The sequence below is a fragment of the Athene noctua genome, chromosome 10 (genome assembly GCF_965140245.1).
Source record: "Athene noctua chromosome 10, bAthNoc1.hap1.1, whole genome shotgun sequence".
NCBI lineage: Eukaryota > Metazoa > Chordata > Aves > Strigiformes > Strigidae > Athene > Athene noctua.
In genome coordinates, this window is record NC_134046.1 from 956584 (window position 1) to 983552 (window position 26969).

At 45.5% G+C, this 26969-nt stretch overlaps 1 protein-coding gene across 3 annotated transcripts in view; it reads right to left on the reverse strand.

Moving 5' to 3' along the window:
• Positions 1 to 19016: 19016 nt before the first annotated feature.
• Positions 19017 to 26969, reverse strand: part of EEFSEC (eukaryotic elongation factor, selenocysteine-tRNA specific) — a 130398-nt gene continuing 122445 nt past the window's right edge. The window contains exon 6 of one of the 3 annotated variants that reach the window (XM_074914012.1): positions 19017 to 20082. In XM_074914012.1, coding sequence (XP_074770113.1) covers positions 19898 to 20082 — 185 coding nt within the window. In that variant the 3' untranslated portion in view covers positions 19017 to 19897. The remainder of the gene's footprint in view (positions 20083 to 26969) is intronic. The other 2 variants (XM_074914011.1, XM_074914014.1) reach the window with 2 other exon arrangements.

Here is a 26969-nt window from a genome sequence, read left to right on the forward strand (position 1 = left end):
TCTTCCAGACTATATAGATTTGGGCCTAATTAATGACTAGCTTTCCATTGGCTTTTCTTCTTTCTCGATGATGGAAATTACCGATTGCAGCCTCTTAGGTCATTGTTTGGGTGACGGGAGCAGCAGTTACAGCCTCTGCCACGGCAGCCCAGCCCTCCGTGCCGTTCCCTGTACCACGTTCACCAGGGTGGACATGTATCCAAGCATACCCACCCACAGCTGAACGTTCTTTGCCTTTCTAGAGCCTCAGCTCCTCCCTCACCTCTCACCCCCGCTCAATCCACCTGGCCTTCTCTTATGCTTTGCCCTAAAGCTCAATGGCAAGCTTGCTTCCTCACCTGGAAGCTCAGGTGAACTTTGCACGTCACCACAGAGCTGTCCTGCAGCATTACAGGTCCCCCCTCCGCTTTCTTCCCTAGATTAGCATTGCAGCATGGCGAGGCTTTGTCTTCCTTCCTCTGCCTCCCTCTCCTTTCTGCTGGCATAGCTCAGATGGCTGGGGCTGCAGCACAGGAGTTCATGGGCAGGGAGAGAAAAGAAAGATGACTCCTCACTGAAGAGGTATAATAGAGAGGGAGGAGGCTGGGTAGATAAAATTCAACAACTGTGATTTACGTACACAACTGAAAAACAGCAACCAAATGGTCCGTGACCCAAGCCAGAGATGCTGCATCCCTTTGGCGTGGCCTTCCCAGACACTGCAGTATAATTCCATCCAAATGTACAAATACGCAAAACAGACCATACGATGGGCTCGGGCTGAAATGCATTAATGACGACGACGTTCCAAACTCCCCCTGTGCAGCTCAACCAACAGAACTTTGCTGCCCAAACTCCTCCAAGGGGCCAGCACGCAACTCCTTTTCCATGACAGAGGAGGGGGAGGCAAAATCTGCGCTATGCTGCAACCTCTTATCTGCTCACATTTACCCACCTGACAATAGCTGGACTCGAACGGAAGTGGAGGGAGAGAGGGTGAGATTTTTCATCTCAACTGGCAGGCAGCAGCAGATTTCATCTCACTCAGCTGCCTCTTACACAAGTAACACTCCTCGTAGGCCCCCGCGTCCCCCCCAGCACACATGCCCTGAGTGTTTACAAACACAACGTTTATACATGCACGTCAAGCACTCACACACAGATAGCATGTGAGGAGATTTAAAAGAAAAAGATGTCTTTCTCCATATACTCTACGTTCCCCTAGTCTTTCCATTTCGTTCTGCTTTATCTATCAAATATATATTAACCCAAAAGCCTGTTTCCATCAAAGTCTCGATTCCACGAACATTTAAAGATAAGCCTTATCTTATTACTAGTGCATTAACAACAGAAATCTAAAGGGCTACTGTCAATCATCTCCCTTTCTCTGTTTCTTTTTCCCCTCTTTTCTCAAAACAGCTTTGCAGGAGCACAACTGGGACCTCACAGGGGTCCTCACAGACACAAACGCTCACAAACACCGACAAGCACAAAAGTGTCCCCTGGTGAGAAGCACCATGGAAAGATCTGAGGCCTGGCCAGGGCCAAGCACGCACCCACGGCAAAGGAGGGAGCAGCAGCAAGCAGCGCCCACTCGAACCAGGAAGGAGCCCGTCGGAAGTTCTCCAAATACCTACCCTCTTCCCCGCCAGCGCAGAGCCTGCTGGCAGAACATCTCAAAGCAATTTTCAAGAATTTTGCAGAGGGGAAACAAACCGCTTGAAAAAACCCCAAAGTCATAGAAGTCGCCTGCATTTCTATTTCCATTGCATCTACTTTTTATTACAACCTTTCCCTTGCCATCCTTAAGTGCTGCTTTCTCCTGGTGTTATCTCGGCCTCTCCGCCTCATGTGTGTAAGTTTTAAATGGTTCTTATTAGGACGTTTGCATCAACTGAGGCAGCACCCAAGTATCCTGGCAGAGATGCTTCTTTGGGGTTTTAGAATGAAAAGGTTCTAGGTTACTTATGGGAAGCAGTGTTTGTTTTCAGCAGTGATCTTCAGGGGCAGAGCAAACTCTGCAATGGACCTGTACTCCATGCTTCTGAGGCAATTAAAATATCCACCTTAATTTTGCAGCAATATGTTTTCCTTCTCTTGCATGGGGTTTTTTTTTTGCTTTCTAATTAGAAGTTTTAATCCTGCAACGAGTGTCACTAAGAGCCCAAGCCAAAAATAACGCAGTCTGTTCCAGAGGCCCTTTGAAAAGCTTTTATTTTTAAAAGCCAGAACAAGACAGATGATCCAAGAGCGATAAATCTAAGGTTTCTGAAAAAAGCTGAGGATAGCAGGAGGGCAAAGAGACAGCTAGGGATGAACAGCACGCACAATGTGGCTTGTAGTAAAAACAAACGTCTTCTCACAGACAAAACTGTCAACTGCACATGTAAGTATCTACCAGAGATTTTACCAAGCCTTCCTACAGGGTAAAACAGTTGTCACCGAGGACCTTCAGGCTCAAAGCCTGACACCCTCTAACATCAGCAGCCCCTGAGCTGCTCTTGCCATGTGTTTTCCAAGGCATAAGAGAAAGCACAAACTCTGAAGGTCTTTGCAATAACGTCTGTCCCTCGAGTAATACAGGAAAGCACGCACCCTTCTGTGAGAGATCTGGAAACACGTACCCTTCTGTGAGAGAGAGTGCTCCTCTGGAAACACGTACCCTTCTGTGAGAGAGAGTGCTCGTGCTCCTCTGGAAACATGGCCCTGGGATGCTCTGTCACACCCCTCCACCAAGACAGGACGAGCGCAGCGACTCCACCACATGTGGCCAGGAACTTTCCAGCCGTGGAAGCTGCGGGGCCAGACCACAGTTACTCCAAATGACGCCTCTAGAAGAGTTTCACCTTTCAGTTTTCCAACAACTTACCTGTTAGTCTTCCCTCAGTTCCTGAAAACATCCGGCCTTCAGGTCAAAAATCTTACAGCAGGAGCCTACCGCAGAGAAGCTGGCAATGAAAAGGCATCGGGATGGTGCCAGACCACACCTTTGGCCTTCCACTTTAGTCCAGTGCACACACCTATTAGTTATGCCCATATAATCTTTTTCCCAAAGACTCCAAGTTTGTTCTTTTCCAGAGCCTGAGAGTTGCACAGCTGGATCCCCATCACAGGGAATCAGCTTCCAACCACCCCTAACAAGAGGTGTGACGTGTTGGGAAGGCTGTCACCCTTCAGCTGCTCTTTGCCAGAATAAGAAACCAACTCCAAGACCGAAGAGCTCCCAGGGGACAAACTGGCAGCTTCTGCTGCTTTTGTTTTAGGCTACAGGAATTTCAGCACGAACACTCCTGATCCGAGCTGTGCCCGCACACAATCTAACACAGATTCATGGAACCACTCAGAGTGGAAAAGAGACTGAGAGACCACCTAGCACCAAGCCTTGCTGAAAGCAATGTTAGTTCAGACCGAGTTCCTCAGGGCTTTATCCAGCTGGGTCCTGGGAAACTTGCAAGAATAGAGAATCCAAAATCTGAAATGAGAGCCTAGTCCTACCTACGTGGCTTTCTAGATTGAAACACCTCACACGTATTGAGGGGGAGACAGAAGGTTAAGTTGTGTCAAACGGTTTAACAGGCTGCTGCAAGAAAGAGAAAAGCATTCAAGTATTTCCCTGAAGTACTGTTTGTTATATCACATAAACCTGCATTCAGGTAAACTTGTCTACAGCAGAAGTCAAGTCACAGCCAGCAGCTCAAAGCAGAATTAAAACCAGGTTACATCTTACGGATGGTGGGAAAATGGAAGAATGAACTGTAGGTCTCAAAGAAGTACATCACAGAGACACAAAATTTTAACCAGAAAAACACATCAGATGTTTATGCATGTTAGGTGTTTATTTTTCATCAAGTACATGTGCCCAGATCATGACAGGATGTTTGAACTCTGCACATCAGGTCTTTTACCCACTGTTTATATGAATGTCATTCACTATCAGGCCTCTGTGAAAGATAAACAGATCGAAGAGAGATGGAGACATATCAGAGTTTTGCATTGCTTCCGCCTCTGACTCTGCTCCTGGTGCTGTAAGAAACAAAACCTCTTGGCCAGAAGAATGTCAGAAAAAACAGAGAAGGGAGCAAAAGAATTGGTCACAAACCAGGAGGCAGAGAACAGCGCGAACCAAAGGCATCTACCAAAACGCTTAGAGATGGGCATTCCTGAGACCGTGAGACACCATGAGACACCCAGGGCAATTTTTCTGAAGATGACAGACACGAAGCAGCTGAAACCAAGCCCCAAAAGACACGATCCACTTCCCTGGCAGGCAATACTCAACACGTTTGCCAGAGGCTTGCTAGGGGGCTGCAGGACTGCCAGATCCTTGCTGACGTTCAGGTCATTGGGCTTCTTCCACGCTCCAACAACTCCAAAGTCTCAGAAGATGTGAAGCCAAGCAGTAGGCTTGGACCTACACACAGTGGAGGAAGAGGGGCTTAAAAGCTCATCAAAGCTCATCAACCAGAAGTGCCTGTATAGTTTTGCTGCCCCCCACTCCTACCACCCTCCTCACCACAAACCTTCACACCAGTTTGAGAAACACCTACGAAAAGCCACTGCTACCTCAGGCTAGCTAGAACGCCTAGGAAAGACTCTGAAATCTTCCAGACTTCTGTGTTAAGTGATACATATCATTAAAGCACATCCACAAATCCCTTCCAGCAAGATCTTGTACTGCTTCATTCAACACGCAACTGCTTCAGATGATTCCCTGATACAGTACATCATGGTCAAACTGACAGAAAACATGGGCACAACCTCTAAGCCAGGAGTATTTTTTTGTGGAGCCATCCTTGCCCCGTTTTTGCAGGGAGTTACCCTTAGGTTTCACACAGTTATAACTAAAAGACAATATCCAAACACATTCAGTGGTCTGTGCTCCTGTGCCACCTCCCCCAGAAGTCTCCCCTTCTCTGCAGGGATGCCAGTTTACGGGGTGCGTGAGGAGAGGTTTAGAGACTGTCGTACAGGCGTTAGAATATGTCCTACAAACAAGAAGTTAAATCCCTGTAATTTGGGGGAAAAAGCCCTAATTCTGCTGGAGGTCACCAAGGTCCCAGGTGCAGCCGTACCGTGTAGCAGTCTGCCCCGGGCCCTCAGCTGCAGGCTGTGGGCACACACATCCCACTGACCCTAGCCACGGGCTGTTAGAAGAGAGGGTTTAGGGCCACTGCTCCTGAAAATGCCATTCATGCGATACCATCCTTCCCTTCCAAAGGTACTTAGAATAATGGTTCAACCTACGTACCCAGCACAGAGTGGAAAACTAAGAGCGAAAGGGTATTTGCAGTGCTCATTTCTACGTTCAAGCTTTTAGAGCACAAGCTACTATCTGGATTTTTATCGAAAGGTCACTCACGCCAACTAGAGATTAAGATGAACAAAAGGCAGCTGGTACGGGGAACTCTCCCTTTACACACTCCCTAACACTGTCTGAGTGAAAGAACAATTAAAGGGACAGCAGGATTATGCACAAAACCCCAACAACCCCAAAACTCCAGTGTTACTCCTGAATAGCTCACACCCCCAAACTCCAGAAGAGAATGGCAAGTGACAAAACAACAGCATTTAGTAACAAATCGTGGCCTTTAAGCCGATGGGAAACAGCAACTCGCTGGCTGTACCAAAGAGCTGTTAATGAAAACAGCAAGTGGAACAAAGGGAGAGAGGAGCAGCAAGGACGGGGTAAAGGTACAGTCCTCTGCAGGGGCCAACTGACAGATTAACCGTTCAAGTATGTGCAGCCCGGGTGTGGAAAGGCCCCGTCCAGTCCCGTGCATTTGGAGCACCACCCCGCGTTTCCCTCCAGGCCACGATACCATCACAGCCCAGAGTGCTTCCTGTGTGGCACGCTGTCCCTTGGCTCAAGTGTGGTCTTCTTAAAAGATGAAAACATGCAGCTTACGAATTTTCATGTGAATCGTCCCCAACCCCACTTGTCTGAGGTGCAACGTAACAGGCACACCCCCCCTACTTGGTGAGCAGCCAGAGCATCAAGGCGTCAACTGAGCACAATAACACTGTAGGACAGCGAAGGTTTGAGCTTCCTTGGGGTGGGCGAGAGGGTGGAGAACTGCTGCTTAAGGCATTAACCCATGGGAAGAGCTGAAAGAGCAGAAACGATAACAGATTATCGTCCCCATTGTCTCTGTGAGTGGTAACTTACCCAGGCAGTGCCCGAGGTTTTGGAATGAAGATTTCTCAGATGAGCACACCCCTGGTGAGTCTCTGGGGCCCACACCAGCACCACGGACTATTCCCCATTCCTACCAGCACTCCCAGATGAGCCCCAATCCTCCCCTCACGTGTGGCACTCAGTGTGTTTCCCACATGGCCCTGAAAGGCCACCTTGTGCTGCTGCTCCCTGGTACAACAGCTGCAGGGTAGGAGCACCGAGTCCTAGTTTCAAGCTTTTTGTTTGAGTCTCATCATTTCCCATCACGAGCTGGGTGGGGGGAGATAAAGCCGTCAGTCTGTCTGCAGAACAGGCTGGCTCTGTTTGCCCCGTGCCCCAGCGAACAGAGGTTGTCGACTTTTAATGGAGCACTCAGGTTTCCGCCGATGCCAGCTGCAGATAGAGCGGCCCAGCGGCAAACAAATTCAGGTCCCCAGGGCCGCTCAGATTCTCCTCTTATTTGTTAGTTTACCTGTAAAATACAGTTGGGCTAATTCCTGCTTGCATGGTTGCGAAGATATGTTCCCCTCCTCTTTTGAGTTAGCAGGGGAGAAAAATGAGCAAGTGCAGCAAGGCTCGTGGAGCAAGAGAGCATTTCCCATGGCTGAGGCAATAGCAAACGTTTTCTGCTGGGGATTGCTCGCCTGACACCCTGCACAGAGGTGAACTTGTGCAGCACTTTATAATAACTAAGACCCTTTCGTTACACACAAAGGTGCAGGAGGCGTCCCAGTATCTGCATGTTCAGATGGGCTTAAATCCAACAGCTCCTCACAACATCAGCTCTTGAATTTATTATATGCTTCTTACAAGGCCAAGAAAGGAGAAGGAATTATCAGCAAATGTCTTATTTGATTTTTAAGTATTAACAAAGGTGTTTTAATCACACCTGAAAGCATTGTTACTGAAATGGACCTGTAATACTCACCTGCAACTCAAACCTCCACTTATTTCACACAGGAAAATGAGCCTGCATGTCTCCTCAGAATCTTTTTAGGATTCACCCTTGTCAAGAAACTGTTTAGTTGCAAGATTTGCTGCTTCTTAGCCCCAAAAGACATACATGCTGGGATTTAGACACGAGCCACAGGAGAGAAATGCTGCAGTGCTGAAACAGGATTCAGTCTGGGCTCGGATGTGTGGCACCTGCGTGTCTGACGGTGGCTCGGACTCAGGGCTCTGACTACAGCATCCTTTGATGAGAAAGCCAAGGCCGTGAAGATGGAGTCTTGCAGGTCAAGATTAAAATGCACCTACAGAACCAGGAAAAGTTGCGTTCACCTGCGTGCAGAATATTTTACAAAGTAGTCCATGCTCCTGAGCGTCCTCTCACACACTGAAGAAATCTGACTTTGCTCAGAAAAATGGATCCTAGTAAAAACCAAAACCGAACACATGTCTTGTAGACAGCAGGTTCCACACGGGTCCAGGTTTGTTGAAGCCAAATGAAAGCAGAGTGAAAAAGTCAGAAAAGGTTACCTAGAACAGAGGTGTACATAGCTTGATTTAGAAAAAACTTTAGGTGGTTTTTCTAGGTACAGAATGGAAAATGAAAGCCCATATAACAGAGCTGTAAGAGGCATCGTGATGCTCAGCTCCAACATTAAACTTAAGGCAATAAACTCCCAATCCCACAAAGTGTGCAGACAGAGAAGCATAAATCAGGAAGATGGCCTGACTCAAAGTTAAAATCCTGCTTTATTCAGCCAGTACTCGTGAGGCCTTAGCTAGAGAACTGCCTAGTGGAGACAAATGCACTTAAGGAAAGACATTGACCATTTGGAGAAACTCGGGAAGACAGAAACAACTCCAGAGTTAGGAAACAGCCCCCAAGGGGACAGACTGTACAAACTGAAGAACATTTAGTCCAGAGGAAAGAAGACTGAGCATGGATGTGATCATTCTTCAAGCACATAAAAGAGCACTGCAAGGAGAAAAGTCTTGTTCTCTGCACCACAGTGGATAGGGATTAAAAAAAAAAAAAAAGGCTTACACTGTAACATAAATTATTCCAATAAGAAACTTGGAAGAAAGAACCTCTTCTCTCTCTCTCCCAAACAACCCTAATGATAGTGAAGTCCTGTGACAGCTAATGACAAAAATCTCTAAAAACAAGACAGTTGGACACCTGGAAACAATATACCCAGAGCTGATCCTGCCTTTGGGCAGGGAGAGGGACGGGAGGGCCTTAGGGTTCCCTTTGAGAAGCAACAGCCCCCGTCATTCTATATACACCTAACGGATGACAACTCCTTACTGCAGAGGCACAGAGATGCTTGTCAGTGACAGACTGAGAAGAAAACTTGCTAACAGACAGGACAAGAGAGGGTTTGCTTTCTTATTATCTTTATATTGATCCTAAACTGGAGACAGTTGCTCCAAGACTCCCTGAGAAGCTCAGAAACAACAAGTGCTTCTCTTCCGAAGAGGGCTGCTAAGCTCACGTGACAAAGCAAGCCAGAGGATTCCCGTGAGATGTCAGGAACAGACTGGAAGCTCCATAAACGCTACTCCCCATCTGAGCTGGAGCAGCCTCAGAGTGAGCCACTACCACATCCCGCACGGAACAGAGCTCCTCCTCTTAACACACAAATGCCAGAAGCCAGAACGCGGCACGGCTGCACTCTCACTTGTGCTGCTGCTGACCACCCCTCCAGGAGAGGTTAAGTGAGGCCCTCCTGCCTCACACAGCGCACAGGCACCTACCTGGAGCCAGGGTTTTGAGCTCAGAGTGACAGGAGCTCTAGTACTGCAGGCACAAACAGTAGATTACCCACAAAGACACGTAATTTGCAAGCCAGGAGCCACAGGCTGTTTACACCAGAACATCCCAGCCATAAACGTTTAATTAAATCAGCCTTTTTTTCAATCATGGCATATTTTCTACATCACTGCTCATTTCTGACTTGTTGCAAAGCCTCTCCTGACGCTCCTTTTTCAAGGCGGCGCAATGCCAGCCGTGGCCGTTGCTGCAAGGGGCAGGAGCCGGGAGCAGGCGAGCGCAGAACGGCGACGCTGGCTTTGCTCCGGCTCTGCACGAGGGCTGCCTGGCTCCGGACCCACGGCACCTGCAGGAGTCCCTCCAGCAAACACTCACCCCACAGCGCTCTCTGACAGTGCGGGCTTAAAGTTCAGATGAATTACGAAAACTTCAGTTTTACTGATTTAAAACAGAAGCTGCTTTCACAATCAGGTGAAGAACACAAGAACTCCTGTTGATGCCCGAGCCAGTTTGTGACCAACTTTGAACTAGAACTGCTCAGCAGGAAGAGGAGAAGCCTGATAGCATTCAGTAATTATCAACCGTTGATTCAGGTTATTCTACTACTGTATGGCAAAAACCTCCCAAACAAACAAGGAAAGTACTTCTGAACTACATTAAGTACATTAAGGCTCTTTCCTCTTTTTATTTTAAAGTAGTCAGGGTACCCTTACTCCTTTCTATTGACTGCCAAGTCTACCAAGTGAACAATCAGCAGAAAATCACCATTAAAACACTTTGCTGCATTATTGTCAGCATTATTTGTTAACACTTTCCTTAAAACAGAAGTTAAAAGTTCTCCTGAGAATTACAGACCAGCGTGAGCTTACTTCAACGCCAGATAAAAGCATAAGGCAACCATCAGCACCAGGCTGGCTAATCATCCTGATAAATGTGATTCATTAAGCACCAAAAAAAGCAAAGGAAAACTGGACATCTCCACTATAGTGGAATTACCCCCACATTCATAAACCATTTGCTTACCAAAGACCTTCTGCAAGAAGAGATAGAAAGAAAGAAAAGGACAGAAGTAAGAGTCTGGCTTTAACTGAATGAAAGATTAAGAGAGTGCTAAAAACCTTCATACTAACGTCAGTGTTGCTTAACTTTAATGACCTTCCAGAAAGGGAAGAAGTGTAACTGGGTGAGATTTGCAAATAGCCCCAAGTTAATTTAGCTGGCAGGAAGAGGAGGAGGAACTGAAGTATCACCAAAGCTAGGCTGAAATTGAGTATTGACAAGTGAAAGGCAACCACAAAGAATGTATAAATTGAACTACACTGATACATTAACAGAACATCCAGGATAAAAAGATTTGGGCATCACTGTGAAGAGCTCAATAGAACACAGACCCTGCACAGCAGGGCTCTGGGGGATAGATGCTTCAGAAAGGGACAGATTACCGAAATTATTAAAATGCCACTGATCAATCTTCATTTTGAAGACCATATTGATTTAATAAAACCATTAGAAGCATGGGCAGTTTTCTACACCAACAGAGGTTGCAAAGATTTGCACTTCCAAAGACAGATGACATCTGATAAAGGTAAACTAACAGCAAGAGTGAAGGGGAATCATGACTTCTGCTCCAGCAGAACAAGAAATCAACTGAGAACAGCAAATTAAAACTGCAGTCTCATAATTAGCTTGTGGGTTAGAGTGCCACAAGATATCTCGGAAAATGCGTTTCAGCGATTTTTAAATGACTGAGTATTTGTCTGGATAACAGAAAAACCCACACTTACACTAGACAGAACAAAAATACAAATCTTCAGGCTCAAAGGACACAAGATACCCACCAAGTGTGAGGAGTCTGGGGAAACAGCTCCTCTACAAGTAGGTTATTCCATAATTATCCATGGCAGAAGTTTTTGTACTTTCCAAGAGTGTGATGCTGGAAACATTAAATGCTAATGTTTTAGAATCTATCCCTATCTTCCCACGGATCTGCTTTAATGCAGGAGGGAAGAAAAATGAGGTAAGGAGCTTGAGCAACCAAAAATACATCAGCCCGCAAGGCTCCCTCACAGCCAGCAACATGGTGTGTTACAGACAGCTGACATCAGCAGATCAAAGATGGTGAAAGCTCTTCAAGCAGCTCTCTTCTACATTACTAGGCAGGACCGAAAACTGGAGCTGCAGAAGTGCCAACAGTGACTGATCTCCAAAGATAGGGATGGGGATTCCTCCCTGCTCTGGCAGCATCACAGCGGGAGTAATCAAAGGGGCAGGGCTGATCCAACGCCACGGTGAAACAGCCCCACAGTTCACCTGTTTGTCAGGCAGGTTTGAGTCTCATTATTATGATCAGTTAATCTGCAGATCTCCCCTAAACTCAGGTCCCTCGGAACAGACAAGCTCTGATCAGGAAGGCGAACGCTACCGTGAAGAACGTTTTCTGATGATCCAACTCAAGAAGCAAAATATACCTGCAGGCAGGAGGGTGCGAGCTAATCCCTGTCGTGCTACAGCCCTACAGAGACAGCTGATCCTTCTGCAATTCCAAACTGCCAGTCAAAGCTTTAACATCTTAATACACAGCATGCTCTAATTAAAATTTCTAATTAAGGGGGGAAAAAAACCACTAACCAGCAAAACTAATGTTGCAAATTAGCAAGCCTTATGTACAAACTGAAGGTGGTCTTTGTTGCTCTTTCATAAATCACATTAATGTTAGCATTTAAGCAAATAAATCTGGACAAAGTTACCATGAGTTCAGGCCTGGCCATTTGAGCAGTGGGAGACAAGTAACGTTTCCCAGAGAAGCCTCCTTTGTTAAGCTGCACGGCACACAACAGACAATCCATCTTCTCGTCTACCTTTGGGAGACAGAACAAATCGCAACCATTCAAGGAACAAACAGGCAAATTCTGTCTGCAGTGCCTTGGTGAAAGGTGAAGTTCTCTTGGACTTTCTCTTGCTTTTGTCCCAGGAAAGGGAGGAAGTGTTCCGAGGAGTCCGGACTACCAACCCTCCAGGGCAGCACCAGCAGCCTCGGCAGTGGCCTTCACAGGGCGGGCGAGTGAAACGTGGAAGCCAGGCAGCAGGAGCTACAGTCCGAAGGTTCAGCTCCACCCCTGCAACACCCCACATGTGACAGTGGACAACTCAAAAACTCGTCCTTCCAATTCTGTACCCACCAACCGGGCACGGATTTACTGCTACAAACAGCGAGTTGTACATAAAGCTTTTGAAATACATGGTGCACTGAGGGCAAAACCTGCCCAACACTGTCAGAGCTTTGTACTGATAAATCACACCTTGCTGAGAGCTCTCCTCAACACTGATCTTGCAACAATAACTTTAAAAGAAGTTATGTTAAAGAACTGTGATGCTTAAACCTTTATCCACCTGTTAAATAACAGAATTAAACGCCTAAATAAACATGTGCTCAGACACTGTTCTCACAGCAGTTCTAGGCCTCTACAAATACAGCTCAGCCTAAACCCATGCCTCTTGGCCAGCTGCGTTTTCCTGGCAGCTCTATTTTCATTCCAAACTGCCAAACCTCTTCACTTTTCCACTGTTCTAAACCCGGATGATCCCCTGAAACTGCCGGGCCACGTCACGCTTTGCCAGATGGCAAACGAGATCTACAACTCAACTTAGAACTGGATGGAGACACAACTGTCCACTCAGTGGGGTTGTAAGCACACATCAGTCTTTGGAGCTCAAAACAAAACAGAACACCCCTCGCTGAGGTATGAAGTGATCTGAATTTCTCTCCAAACAAAATGCTTCTCTTCCAAGAGCTCCCCAGCTACGTTTTTGAGAAGGCAAGATGACATAACATCATTCCTTCCTTTTCCCTTCTACATTCAGTAACAACTGAAACTCACCTCAGTGCATCTCAAAACCAAACCAAGACAGACGTACGTGAGGAAACACATCTCGGGCACTCTCACACCCAAGCTACACGACTTTCTGCCCTCAGGCCAGAACACTCCGTTTATGCCATCCCACCTTCCCCTTCAGCTGCAACAGGGAACATGCGGCAAGGAAACAGCCAACAGCCTGACACCCCCCGCCCTTCTTGGACCTTAAGATGCAAAATGAAGAGAGAAAAGCTTCCCAGTGAGACTTCCCGATTAGGCCAACATTGCAGATCTTTTCCATAGGTATGATACTCTACCATAATCTTTGTCAGGAAGCACCTGAGGAGGAGACTTAAGAAACACAGGTTGATACACTGAGCAACACTCAGTGGGACTCAGTGATGATCTCACTCTTAAAACGATGTCACACACAGAGCACTGACGCTCTCTCCAATCTCAAGGTATGAAGAAAATCAGTTGAAGAAAACAGAATCACACTTGTTTACCCTCCTGCATGAGCTGGGTTCTGCTTCTGGTGCACGTGCACTCCCTGTGTAAAAGCCACTTCTGAAGTAAGTCTCCCCCTAAGCCTTGTGTACACTTACTGGTCACTCGAGTCCCCTCTCCCTCCTTGCCCGATACCTCAGCCCAAGGGTTTAAATGCACGGACGGGACCAACCCTCAGCTTCTCCCGCTATGAAGAACGTACAAGTCACTCTACATGGAGGGGAATTCCAGAAGGAAGAGACAAAACCAAGTAAGTGGGTAACAGAGACACAAGAGCTTCAGGATGGATAAATACAAATTAATGCACATCATCAAAAGTTACACGATGCTGAACTTAGAACTGGCAGTTACAACTCAGGGAAGAGATTCTGGAGTAACCACTTGATTCTCTACAATCACTGGCTCACATGTGTGGCGACAACAAAGTCACTCACCAGAAAGGACACTGTTGGTAAGACAGAAATCATCTCCATGCTACAATATAAAAATGGATAATTCCTATGTTCTGCAGCAATACGAGAGGACGGGAAGTTACGGAATACTTGTAGGCAACAAAAACATCTTGGATGCCTAATTTTTTTGAGGGAGTAATTTTGGTTATTTCCGATTCCTGCACAGTAAGCAACTTTTCTGTCTTTCACCTATTATCTCTAGATGTCCTGTTTCCATTGCTAATGTCCTCACAGACACGATAACCCACATTCTGCAGAAAAGACTCACATACACATTAATGCAGGCAGGCACCAATGCAGATATTTCAGTAACTTGACCGTGTCCAGAAGAGCTTCGGAAACACCTTTATCTTTCCAGGTAATAAAGCAGTATTCTCACAGAGGGTGCAGAGTTCAACACAGCTTTGGTTGAAGTGAAGCTTAAGAAAACTAGACGATGGATTGCTTACTTTAGCAAAACTGAAGAAATTTAGGCAAAACCACTGTGTGAGGTCTAAGTTTCAGCTTGTCCTTATGGAATGCTGTTTGGGGAATGAATTCACCATGAGGGCATGGATTACTCCTAACTGTCAGACTGAAGTTATAGGCACTAAAATATCAGTTTTCACAGAAAATAGTATAAAAGAACTGGTTCCTACAGGCCTGAATAGGGGCCATATCCAGCCTAATAAAAGTAATTATGCGGTCCAAGAAGGATGGAGTCTCTCTGATTGACATGAATGAGGCCCTTGAGAAATCTAAGCATGATCAACCAAAACACAAAAAGACTGCATGACTTCCAATCACAGGAGAAGAAACTGATCTAAACAGAACCTTCTAGAGCTAACGAACAGCCTAGATTTCTTACAGGATCATAAGTAATGAGATCAGTTTAGCCCAAATGCCAGCAGAGTGGCGCTAGCAGGCACCTCAGTCACTACCAGGGCTGTCAGTTTAGCAGCTCTTAATCCAGGCCTCAAATTACCTTTTGGTTAAGAAACTTGAACTCGACCAGGCAGGAGTGGCAAGGACTCAAGTCAGAGACATCAGGTGTCGGAAGGAGTATTGTAGGGGAGGGTAGGCCTGAGATTTACCAAAGATCCTGCAGGGTGTTTCTGTTCGATGAGTTCCTTTCACAGCCGATCTTGTGCACGAGCTCTAAAAAGAAAATAGTTAGACAGGATTCCCTCTCCTGTCATTTATTAGGAAAAGCGTGCAAACGTGTATCAGACCCGTGTGGCTCTGAGACAAAGAGGTGCCTCAGAGCATTCACCTCTGACAAGCAACAGTCATCTTGAAGGGGCGGGAAAGAAGACAGGAGTCTTGCAGACTGATTATACCACCCAGGAAAAGCACACATACCAGACACAAAGTAAAGAACTGTAATACTTCCTGAGGAATGGAAACCCTGTTCTATCCTAAACTCTGAAGTCCACTAAGAACTGGACCTAAAGAGCATGCTGCACACACAGCAACGGATGGGGGAAAGACTCCATACTCAAGCACTGACACTGGGAAATAAGCAGCCTCCACTGTACTTTCTCCTCTTACATACTGTCTACAGTGGAGCTCCAACTGTATCAAATGATATTTTTAACCTATTTTTGCACAGAATTTGTGGGGAATCCCAGAAGACTACTCCCCTTTCTCCAACATCCTGCTTAAACACAACGTCCCCATGCCCTTGAATTCCTTCTGGATGCCCATCATCTGCCAAGACTGAAGTCACAGTTCTCTCCCTTCTCCCAGGCTTGGCAGGTTAGGTCCCCTCTGCTAGGCTCTGTCTTGGAATTATTCTATTTATATCCTCTGTAAGTTCATGTGTTTGTAAATAGAGCTTCCCAGCTCACTGCTGATATTAAACCAGAAGGAAAGCACAAAGAGTTTCTGAGACTGCTAATAGGGTAGCATTCCTCTCTGTCTCTCATCCTTCATTTCCCAAGATCCCGGAGCTGTTACAGCTGTAACCACGGAGCTGCTCTCTCAGAGGTGTGACCCAGGCAGTCCCCAGGGGAAATGCCTGCTCCAGGCCATCACTGCATCCTTCCCAGCCGCAGCAGGCTGGGCTCTCCCTTGGCTCTGCCACCCGGTGGCTGCTCACCTGCAGAGCTCCAACACGCCGGTGAGGTGCCAACTGCCCTGAGAGAGACGTCTCCTACAGGCCAAGAGCCCTGCCGGGGGGGATGGCTCATTTCCCCACAGTCAGGTACTTGCAACCAATTACCACAATTGGTAGGGTTTGAGGAAAAGAGCTCTTTTCAGCTGAGGCAGAAACCCCCCCAGAAAGGACACTGGTACCTCAGGGTGTGGTCAAGAGGTCTGAGCGAGCAGCTCTGGCCCAGCCATGAAATGCACTGCAGCTCTTCAGAGAGACTGTTCTTTAGGAGATGGGTCGCAAGCCTGATTCAAAAGCTTCATGACCAATGCCAGCGCACACCCCATTTTTAGGTGGGGAGATTTAGTTCTGATTCCAAGCAAAGGTTGCCACCTACTGAATCCCTGCTACCACGACCGCATGCTCTGACCCCCACGGCTCACGACCTCTGGCAGGATCACAAGCCAGGCTGCAGTCCCAAAATAAATTCCAAGGAAAAGCAGAAAACAGGCTTGAAATAAAGCTTTTCTCACCGCTGCTCTCCCCACAACGCGAAGATGTATTACTCACTGAACATCTGTGCAGCCATAGCAATTTCTAGTTTTGCAACACTGACAACCTTAGCAGTATTTAAAAAAACCTCCTTACAACTTTATTCCACTTTGGATTCATTCTAGCCTGACAATATATGATAGTACAGTACATTCTGCAACATTTAACCCCTGTTCCCAGTTGCCATTCTTAACTTCACGGCTTAATGACACGGAGTCAGTAGATCACAATATGACCCTGTTAATATTTTTTTAATGCCATTTTTACAAATTACAGCATAATGCACTGATTATGAGGATGAAAGGAAAGTCTCTACGTCTGTCTGGAAACCAAATAAAAGAATGTTTGAACATCTGTTCATCCTACAAATGTCTTTAAAAGCTTTGATTTTCCCATAATCATTTTGTTCCACCATTTCACCCTTTTTCGAATGTGTATCCAACAGCCTCAGGACAGCAGCCAGAGATCTGCAGTAATAGCACATTGTAATCAAAGTTCTTGGGCACACTTCAGTTCTCCTTTTGGAATTAAAAATGGGGAAAAACAAAAAAAATAAACCCCAGTCTTCAGCAGATACCTCTCCAGCTGTCTGTCCTACACAAACCTCTGCTAGGGGAGCGATATGCAAGGATGAGGCTCAGTGACAGGGGCTTCCCACAGAGGATCACAGAGGACGAGGCCAGGGTACGAGCAGGTGAAGGGACTCGCCCGGGCCATGGCCCACGTGCCCACGCACAGCCCGCTCCTCCCGGCTCGGGAGCAGCTGTCCAGAGGCTCTGCCCGAGACGGAGTCCGTGCAGCTCCTCCCCACACACAGGAGCTGGTGCGAGCTGCAGGACAAGAGCCCTCCCCACCACGCCGGGCTCCCCACCCCTGCCGTGGGAGCCCGGCCAGCACCCACACTTACGTGTCCTCCCCAAGAGGCGGGAGCAGAGCCAGAAGGAGGAGAAGCAAAGAGCAAAGATGGGAAACAGGAGCACAGGTCTTGGGACTGAGAGGGTGGAAGAAAGGTGCTGAGTTAGTATGTTAGTCTGGAAATGAGACAGAAGATGGGGGGAAAGACTTTAAGAAGTGTACTCCAGGAAACGGGATGAGACCGAGATGGGGGTCCAACTCTGGCAGCTGCTGCTGCTGCTCCCTCCCTTGGAGCACACCCCAAGCAAATAAACCGTGGGACCCTCAGCACCAGAAGACCTTTCAGCCAAGCAGAGGGCTGCAAAACTGAGTATTCCGGACTCAGGAGTTTTCAAATGGATCATGTCCCGTAACAACCGACTCACTGATCCTGCTACGGGCAATCCACAGCGTAGAGGGGAAAACATTAATCACAGTGCTTTGTAAAAATATGTACCACCATTTACACTGACAGCCTCCTCTGCAGAGCTATTAAAAAATGCCTTAGAAATGAGAAAGACAAAAACCTTTAAGTGCAAGGCTAACAACTCTGGAAGAGCCAACAATATCCTACAGCAGGACATCTCTCCTGACCACCCTCTTCTTTCCAACACTCCAAGCACAATTGGCAGAATTTAGTCTCCCATTTAAAATCTGGCAAAGACATTAGAACTACTACTATTTTTTACAAATAAAAATGTAAGTTCCTTAATAATTCACTTCTGGTTTTTTGTTTTTTTTTAAAAATGAGAAGGGTTTCTTATACCAATAATTGTTAGACTAACCTGGGATGGTAGGTAATAACAGCATGCCTCCTATGTCATCTGTTTCTCTAGTTTCCATCGCAGCAGTATCTTAAGCAGAGGTAACAGTGAAGGGTACAAAACAGGATTTGATAAAGGCTTAAAAGAAAGATAACATCATAAATATTCCTTGCAAAGACTGCCTTTGGGGGTGTCTGGGAAGAGGAAAGAAATGGGGAAGGAGAGGTGACAGGGGTGTGAAATGCATTTTTTTTCATTATAGAAGGATACGATTTCCAGCAAGGCTGGCAGCAAAGTCACATTAAGCCACAGCCGAAGTTGCCTGCCTAATTCCCCTGGGATCACACTGCAAGCATACCCCATAATCTTAAGGGATGTGCTAAAGCTTTGCTGGGACTCACTCAGCAGAAACTGTTTGGGATTATTCCACAAAGCACTAATTCTGTTCTGATTTAAAGGAGCACCATCAACCTGCCTTAAACACCGGGCTTGGCCTGTCTCACAACTGTCCAGCTGTAAGGAACCTCTCAGTAGCTGGTATTTTTGCCATCTGTATCCACTTTGGTTACCTGGAAATTAAGAGGAAAAGACAGACTGAAAAAGCCAGGATCATGTTAGCATGATGGACTCAAGCCCATCAATGGATATTTGATTAGTGACACTTTGAGTGTTATTAATAATTACGATTAATAAGAAGGAGAGTAGCAATCTATTACAGTTACTCACTTTCACGCACAACTAATGCTCTTACACGTGCCCATCCTCTATGGCTGGCTCCTGCAAACACGCCGCTGGCTGCTATCTAACATCGGCAAGCAGAAGCACTCTTTTTGTTCAAAAGACGGGAACTAACGTTTTCCATTCTGCCAGGCCTGAGCCCAATTTCTGTTCCAGACTGCAGCTTTCGTACCTGTGGAATTATTGTTAGTTTTCATGCTAAGGTGTCTCACGCTTTGTAAATAAGAAAGGAAGGATATTAGCAGGGTTTTCCTTTTTATGAACCTAGAACATGAAACTGAGAGGAAGAACTAAATAAAGCAGCCATGAAATCCCCATTAAACAACTAACGGTTTCTAAAGCATCTTGGAGATATTCATTTTACAAGGCTTATGCTGCAATCTTCTATCATTATTTTAATGAAATAAAGCCCTTGACTGTTTCCAGAGGCCAACTTTTTCTTTCACACACAAAGACATTTTGGTTACCCAAAAAGAAAATAATTCTGCAGTAGATTCACTACAAGAGGGGCAGGAAATTCAGAAAAGCTATATAAAATGTCACTGACGGTAGGTTCTGAACCTTTGGAACAGCAAACAGAACAATTAAGACTCTCAGTTACACGCATCATTATGTTTAATATGAAAAACATTTCTAGATATAAATCATATTTATAAAAAAGATCCATACCATCTCTCAGATAGCATCTTACATGGTTGCAGCAGAAGGAATGTGAAATATCCATTTTAGGTTTCACCTATTATATGCTGTGCTCTCTGTCCCCCGCTTTGCTCGGGGAAGTAAACCTAGCCTAATCAGCTTCACTTTGCGGCTCACATGAAATTCACATCTTGACTAGATTTAGATTAATATTGGTGGCAAACTTTTAAATCAAGAGAAACTTCAAAACAATTCTTCAGAAACACGCTGCTATTAGAACGCACACCCGAACGCGCTCATCCGGCCGGTGACGTTCTCCGAGAGGCCGCAGCGATTCACACCACAGAGATGACAAAATGAGCAGATTCTAACAGAACGAAACCAGACTGCAGAGATTTTTGGAAGGGGGCACAGAGTCAGCAGGAGCTTCCAGGCTCTGTTTGTGAGGAAGGAACAGGTCTAGTGTGTTCAGCCAAGAGGCGCATTCCACTCAAATTCATTTCAGAGTCTGGTCCTTCAGGTGAGATCAGAGGCCTCTCTTGCTTTCTCAGGACTGAATCATTTTCTTCTGTATGTCAAAGACATATCTTTTAAAGAGAAGAGAGATGGTAACAGGTTGGGCTGAATCATTCTTGCTGCTTTCATCCTCTTTAGCTGTATCCCCCTTCCCCGCCTTAGATTTCTTCTTGGAGGCAACATTAAGCAGCATCTTGGTATCTGGCTTCAGCCCATCTGTAAAAAACAAGAACACAAGAACACGTGTGACAAACACACTTAACATCCCATTTCAGTGTAACTGGAAAAAAACAAACAGGCAAGTTCACTTCTGAAAATAACCAAGGAAAATAAGAAAGTCAGAGGAATTAGGAAAGTCACATTTCTGCACCACACTTCCGGAATACGGTAACTCACCTGAAAAAAAATAAGAGAAGCTTTCAAACACAGTTCACAGAAGTGATACCCCCAATCCAGTGCAGTATCCTGCCCGTGTCCTTCTACAGCTTTTATGGTATTAGATACAGGCAAAAAAATCTAATCAAGCCAGACCAACTTGCCAGGTCTAAGCCTTCTCCCTCAGCAGACCTATTATTTACACTCATCTGCCAAAGGTTTTTTTTCATCATTAGGAATATTTATTAACATATAAGTCATGAGTGAAAAACAACTGGTAAAATAGTAAAATTATAGAGTCCTAAGGCCAGAAGATTCCTGAATGTCTTCAGTCTATTTCCCAGACCTGACAGAAGCACAGTGCTTAGGTTTTAATAAATTATACAGTTCTGTGTTTGTTTGGGGGGTTTTGGCTAAAACACAGCATTTGTTAAGGGTTTCCACTGTCGCTTTTTAGGGGAACTGGAATTAACTTCTATAGGAGTCTGAGGATCTAACTTAAGTCTTTCTCCAGACATTTGTGCCCAACAAAAATATTTGTCCTGTTCTTCCTAAACGGCCAGGGTTTATTACACTTTTATATTTTCTTTTAACTCGACACATTGGTGACACTGTAGATAAGAAATGCAAGATAGCGAAGTCCAAAGAAACGCTGTAAAACAAGAGAGATGCAGCTCCTAAAAGACCACTCCTGAAGAACTGCTTTCTTAAAGCAGAAGACGGCAAAATCCTTGGGCGCTTATTCTGCAGCACCCGAATACGCTGCAACGTGGCTCTTGGGCACGTGGCCAAATTCAGTTCAGGTATTTTTAACCTGTGGTGTCACGTAACCTTATCTCAAACACTTAATCAGCTTCTCTCCACTCATATTGAAATTCAGATGTGGATTCTCATATCACAGCCTGACAAAAAGATTGAGATGCTTATGATTTCCTGGAGACAGGAGGTCTACGGGCACAGGTGATCCGCTGCGGCACAGACACGCCGAGAGGCACCTCCCCATCTCCTGGGGCAGGAGCAAAGGGCTCGCCGGGGGAAGGGAGGAGACGAGGAAGTGCTGGAGCAAATCCAGGAAACTGCCCGTGGGCCGTTTCACCCAGGAGGTTGTGAACAGGCCCTAACACCCAGCCACGGCGAGGCTCTTTGAGACAGAGGGGTCTTGCTTTCTGAAAACAATGCAAGAGCACAAGAGAGGAGAAAACCAACCCATTATGTTTATAACTGTAGAACCTACAATTCACGCTGCGGCTGCAGAAGTCCAGCATCAAGCAAGATCAGCTCTGCAGGGTTCTGCAAGATCTTGTATTGCTCAGCCATTTTCTCTTTTCAGATGGCAGAATACAAAAACACAGTTGTGATTATTTCATTGTGAAAATAATTGAGTGTTTTTCCCTGACGGGTGAGAAGTCTGATAATGACTATCTTCGCATGTGTAAGGTTCAATTAATCAAACTACATACTATGGTGTGGCCTGATCACATATTTATTACATGGTTTTATTAGATTGTATAGTCATGTTTGATGCAGCTGTTTCAATTTAATTGGATGCTTTCATATAAATCCCATTAATATCATTAGCCTTACAATCACTCCATCTTCATTACAAAAAATAATTTATCGTTACATGAAAAGCAACTTATCTCCTACTTGGAAAGCTCTGAGAGCACCTTGGGTGTTGCTAGAAAAAAATAAAATAGCCAACAATCCAAAAAAGAGGAAAACAAAATAAAACCAGCAAGAAGAGTAATCTCATGCAGTCGCACGCTCTACCTTTGCAGGATTTATTTCACATTGTATGTTTTCTACTGTTTTGAGCAAGCTAATTGTAAGGGTCCCTGAACAGGGTTTCCTACACTTTCCTGGGAAGACCATTTAGTTTTTGGACAAAGAAACATTTCGTTTTGCTTTCTAGTTGGTTTCCCTTTCTGGGTCTTATCACTGTTACTAATGTTGCTGTTACTGGCACGTTACTGTTTAAGAAAGATGTTTAACTAAATCCTTTCAGAAAGACACACTTTAAATTAATTAAAGCAAACAAATCCTAAAACACTTCTACTTATGTTAGCAGGCTTTGCGAGACTCTGATTTCCAAAAAATGCTAATTGGCGGACAGGAGAGAGGAAGGGAGGGGATGTGGCCTTGAAGTTGCAGCCAGAGTTTCCCCCGAGCGAGCAGCGAGGCAGGCGGTGGCCCCGCCGCCCCCCGCAGGTCAGCCCCTCGCCCCGGGACGCGCGGGGGAACTCCCCGGCACGAGGGCGAAGCTTCGGCTAAACGGAGCTCAGCCACCGCCGGCGACACCAGCGAGCGCCTGGACGGCCCGACGCACCTGAAACCTGACAGCAGTTCAGGGGTTCCCACAAAGAATCTCGTGTTTGAAAAATGTCCAGAAAAAAGGCTGCGTTGTCTGGGGGACTGTACTGGAGAAGGTGTGCTTAAAGCTGAGCAGCGTCACCTCCTCCACCCGGTGGCCAACTTCCCCCTGTGGAGGAGTAAGGATACACCTCACCTGCAGCCCCTAACACCTACCTGGACTCAAACAGGCTATCACGGGTAAGAAGTGTACAGAAGAAATGGAAGAACGTGGCAGTTCTTCGCAGTGAAGTGACGGGCTGACAGCCAAAGGCAGCTCAGGTATTACTGAATTCACGAGGTATCCCAATTACCTAATCGGATCCCATGGCCCTGGTTCTGCAAACAGATTAGGTGGCTGGCATCGTACCCTAACAAATGGCATTTTCTGTTTTGCTGCTCTGGTGCCAGGAGGTCTAAGGGCTGAAGAGGCTCTGTGACAGGGAGCAGCACAAAGGAGCAGGCAGGGAGAGACAGGCGGGGAGGCACAATCGGGGTTTCATCTACCTCCGCGGATTTCTCGCGTTACACACAATGCATGCTTTACATTTTACAAAACCAAGGAAATGAAGGGAAATATATCTGTCACCGAAGAAGACATCAGACCTTTAATAGCTGAAATGACGGATATTTTTAGATGGAGGTCTAGTTTAACTTACTTACATTAAGGGTCTAATCTCTCCTGAACAATAGCTATGTTAGCTTGAATACATAGTGAGAAATCTGTTCCATTAATTAAGTGCTGCCTGACTACTCGGATTTGTAGCAAATGTTAATAGATTTTTTTTTTTCTTCCTCTGTTGGACAATTACTTTATTTTGCCAAGTTGCTAATGGATTAAATTGAAAAGGTCCGTGTGTTAAAAAAAAGACTTTAGCTTCAAAGTTCTAAGAAATGGTTTGCATACAACAGTGGAAAATACCTATATATTAATATTATTAATGGGCAGTCCTCAGAGGCACGTAAGATATCTGAAAGCTTAGCAAATTCATTCCCACCCATCGTAACCATGTCTGTAACAAGTGCCCAGACAGGTCTCATGTAAAATGTACTTGTAGCATCAACTAACACAGGTTAGATATAAAAATCTAGTTGTAAAATAGTCTAATCCATTCTTTGAGTTGCAGCTACTGATAATCATTAACAAATAAGAATACAGATTCTGAACAGAACATCCTCTGTCTCAGCATGGCCTCAAGGATTTAGTCCAAACTCAGCCGTTTATAAATGCAAAAAAAAAAAAGAGTGAATTTTCAAATTCAAATGAAAAGCGATACCTCATTGGGAAAAATATTTTCAAGAGCAGTTTCACATGCACAAAATAATGGATAAATGCAATATTTTAGTTTTCACAAATAAAAACTAGCGTCAGTGACTTGCAGTGTCTGACACAGTTAAATGCATTGCAGCCTCGAGTTTTACCTAGGCAAGAAATTTGCACAGAAACACGCAGTTTTCATTAACTTCGTATGGAAATTTCACACTGCAGAATTCTGAACCCCTCCTTGTGTATAAATATAGGAAACAAATCTTGCTCCCCTTCACAAAGATACCCGCCCCCCCGCCAGCTGCGGGCTCCAACGCCCCGTGTGCAGCCCCGGGGACACGGCCCCAACCCCGACAGGCACAGCACGGCCGGAGCAGCGGGGTTTACCTTCGCTTGGTTTGCACTACTTCTGCCCCAGCTGGAAGGACGAAGTGATAGAGTATCTCCTCTGCTAATTCCTCTTGCTAACAGCAGCAGGGTGAGGGAGCACTGCTGGGTTTTTTCTCCATACACATTTTTATTTCAGCTGTTACCTCTAAGCTTGGATCCTACTTTACCTTTTACATAACTTCCCCACTTCACATCCTCCTTCCCTTAACACTGTCCTTCCTTATCACCATCCTCTGTCATCTTTGTTGTCTTTTTTTTCTTTATTAGTCTTCTGCTCTTTGAAAAGGTCTCCAAAGACGGTCTCTTCTCTCCCTCCTAAAGACCAGGTCCTTTTCCTTGACTCCCAATTCTACTCGCTATTCTGCCCTTCGGGAGTTTTCTCTCTCTCTTTCCTTTTCCAACTTTATTTTTCAGATTTCCCATCTCTACATTTCTATTTCTTATTTTCACAAATCTCTTCAATACTGAGGAACAGACCTGCCTTCTTCAAAGCTAATGTAACACCGTGTTTGAATGGAAGATTTTAAAGACTGAATGCTAGACACATTGCAGATGAGAAGCAAGATAATACAGTATCTCCTTGTAGCCCAGCCTGAGACAGGAGTAATTTTTAAGCAACTGATAAAACACATCATTGAAAACAGGTGTAATAATACAGGTGCACAGCCGAGAATAATTTATTTTGCTGAAGTTCAACTCCTCTCTCACACACACTTGGACCAAAGCCTACTGGTAGCTAACCCAGCCAGCACGGGTGAAGGTGAAGGTATTAGCATGGATGATCACACGGTTTGCTTATGACACTGAAAATCATATCAGGGAAAAAAGAAAAATCGTATTAAAAGATTTCAAGTCTCCTTATCCATCAGAACTTGGCTTTCAGGTCAAAACTGAAAGTTCATTCTGCCAACTGAAAATGAGCAAACGTTACACCAGCTCCCTCAGTGGTACCTGCCACAGTCTGCTGGGAAGGTGCTGACTCGGGGTTCTTACCACTGCATTAGGAAAAGGCACACTGAGGCTACCCTGGTAGCTACCCCAGGAATAGAAAATATTCCTTTTTGTTCTCAATATTTAGAAATTCCTAGACTATTCTTGACCTGCTGCTGCTATCTCCAAACCTCCCAATCCATTCAGGAATTTGTGAGCAGAGTTTCAGCAGGAAACTGAACTTTGGTTTTACATTCTGTAGACAGAATACCCCGTTCACTTCCTTTGGACGCTGCAGGCAGAAGACTCAACCACGTGCAATTTCTTGTTTCCTGTCAACCTTCAAATGTTAAAAATTGACTGAACATCAGAGAACAAGTTAACATGGCACATTTGGTGTCAGAAACAATTTTTAGCGGAGGCAAACGTAACCTTTTAATGACAGGCAGACATTTTTCTTTCTTCCTGAGGGAAGGAAAAAAAGAGCAAAACTTGAAAGAGGCAAAGGGTTGGGGATAATCCTCACTCACAATGGATTATTCCTAACAGCTGGTTTTCACAATTTCAGGATTTCCTTAAATTGAACCCTCAGAGCCTGAACCCTAATTACACAGTTAAGGAGTGTTGTGCCTACATCAACTCTCCTGCTAACAGCACAAAAGCCCGTTGACCTGAAAATCAGAAATAATTAAGAGCCCTGGATGGAGACACCCATGCCCCAGTCTGATGCTGAGAGGCCGTGCCTGGAGTGCATGAAGCCTGGTCCCTGCCCCTGCTTACTGCAGCGACGGACCATTGAAAGGCAACAGAAACTTCATCAGTACTGCGGGACTCAAGAATCCAGTAATTCAGCACAACACAATTATAAATTAATTTGTTGGGGCTTTTTTTCCTCTTGCAATAGCTGTGTATATTCATCCAAGACGTAAAAACTGTGTTTACCTACGTTCAGAGAGGGATACAAGGTTCAAATACACCACTCTTATCTGATTCAGATTCTGATCAGCTTTAGAACAAGAAGAATAAATCTGTTGATGGCTTCCAGCAAAATTAAGAGAAATACCAGTGGTACAAGTGTTGGCTCTCAGAGCCCCACAACACACTAAGCCAGCACACACTTGTTCCCCACCTAGCCCCAAAACATATCAGCAGTTCTACAAAAAAAGTTATCATTCATTTCTGTCTGAAAAACATGAAAAGCTCATGCAATTATCCCTAAGGTTTTGATTTAAAAAAAAATAATCCAGAAGCATCCCAAAATCAGGTCAATTTGTCCAACCCCTCGTGTTACAGTTCTCTCTACAGTCAGACAGAAAGGACAAGAATAACAGAAAACGGAGCACCCTGTTGCTTGAACTCTTTACATTAAGCTATTAGGGAGCAACTCTGCTTCTCTGCTAAAGATACCCAAAACCCTGACTTTTGTTTTTATTCAAGCTAAGGTGGCAATTTTTCTCCTTCAATATCCCAGGGAAAAAAACCCTGAACTGATCAAGAAAAAAAAGACATCTTTGTAAGCTTCCACGAACAGAGCCCTGTGGCACTCTGTCCCTAAGCACCGACAGGGCCACCAGACACACCACGCCACGTCCTGCTGGTTCTGACCCGGCATCGCCTGTCGTTAGCACACGCTGCTCCAGAGAGAGCAGGATGGACGCTGTGCCCTGAGCTAACCAGAGCCCGGGGTCAGGCAGGAATTCTCACTCTGACATCAGGGTCAGTACGTCGACACTTACGAACCTTTCTGGCCAGAAGATTTCAGTAGAGTGCTCCTACAGGAGCCAGGCTACTC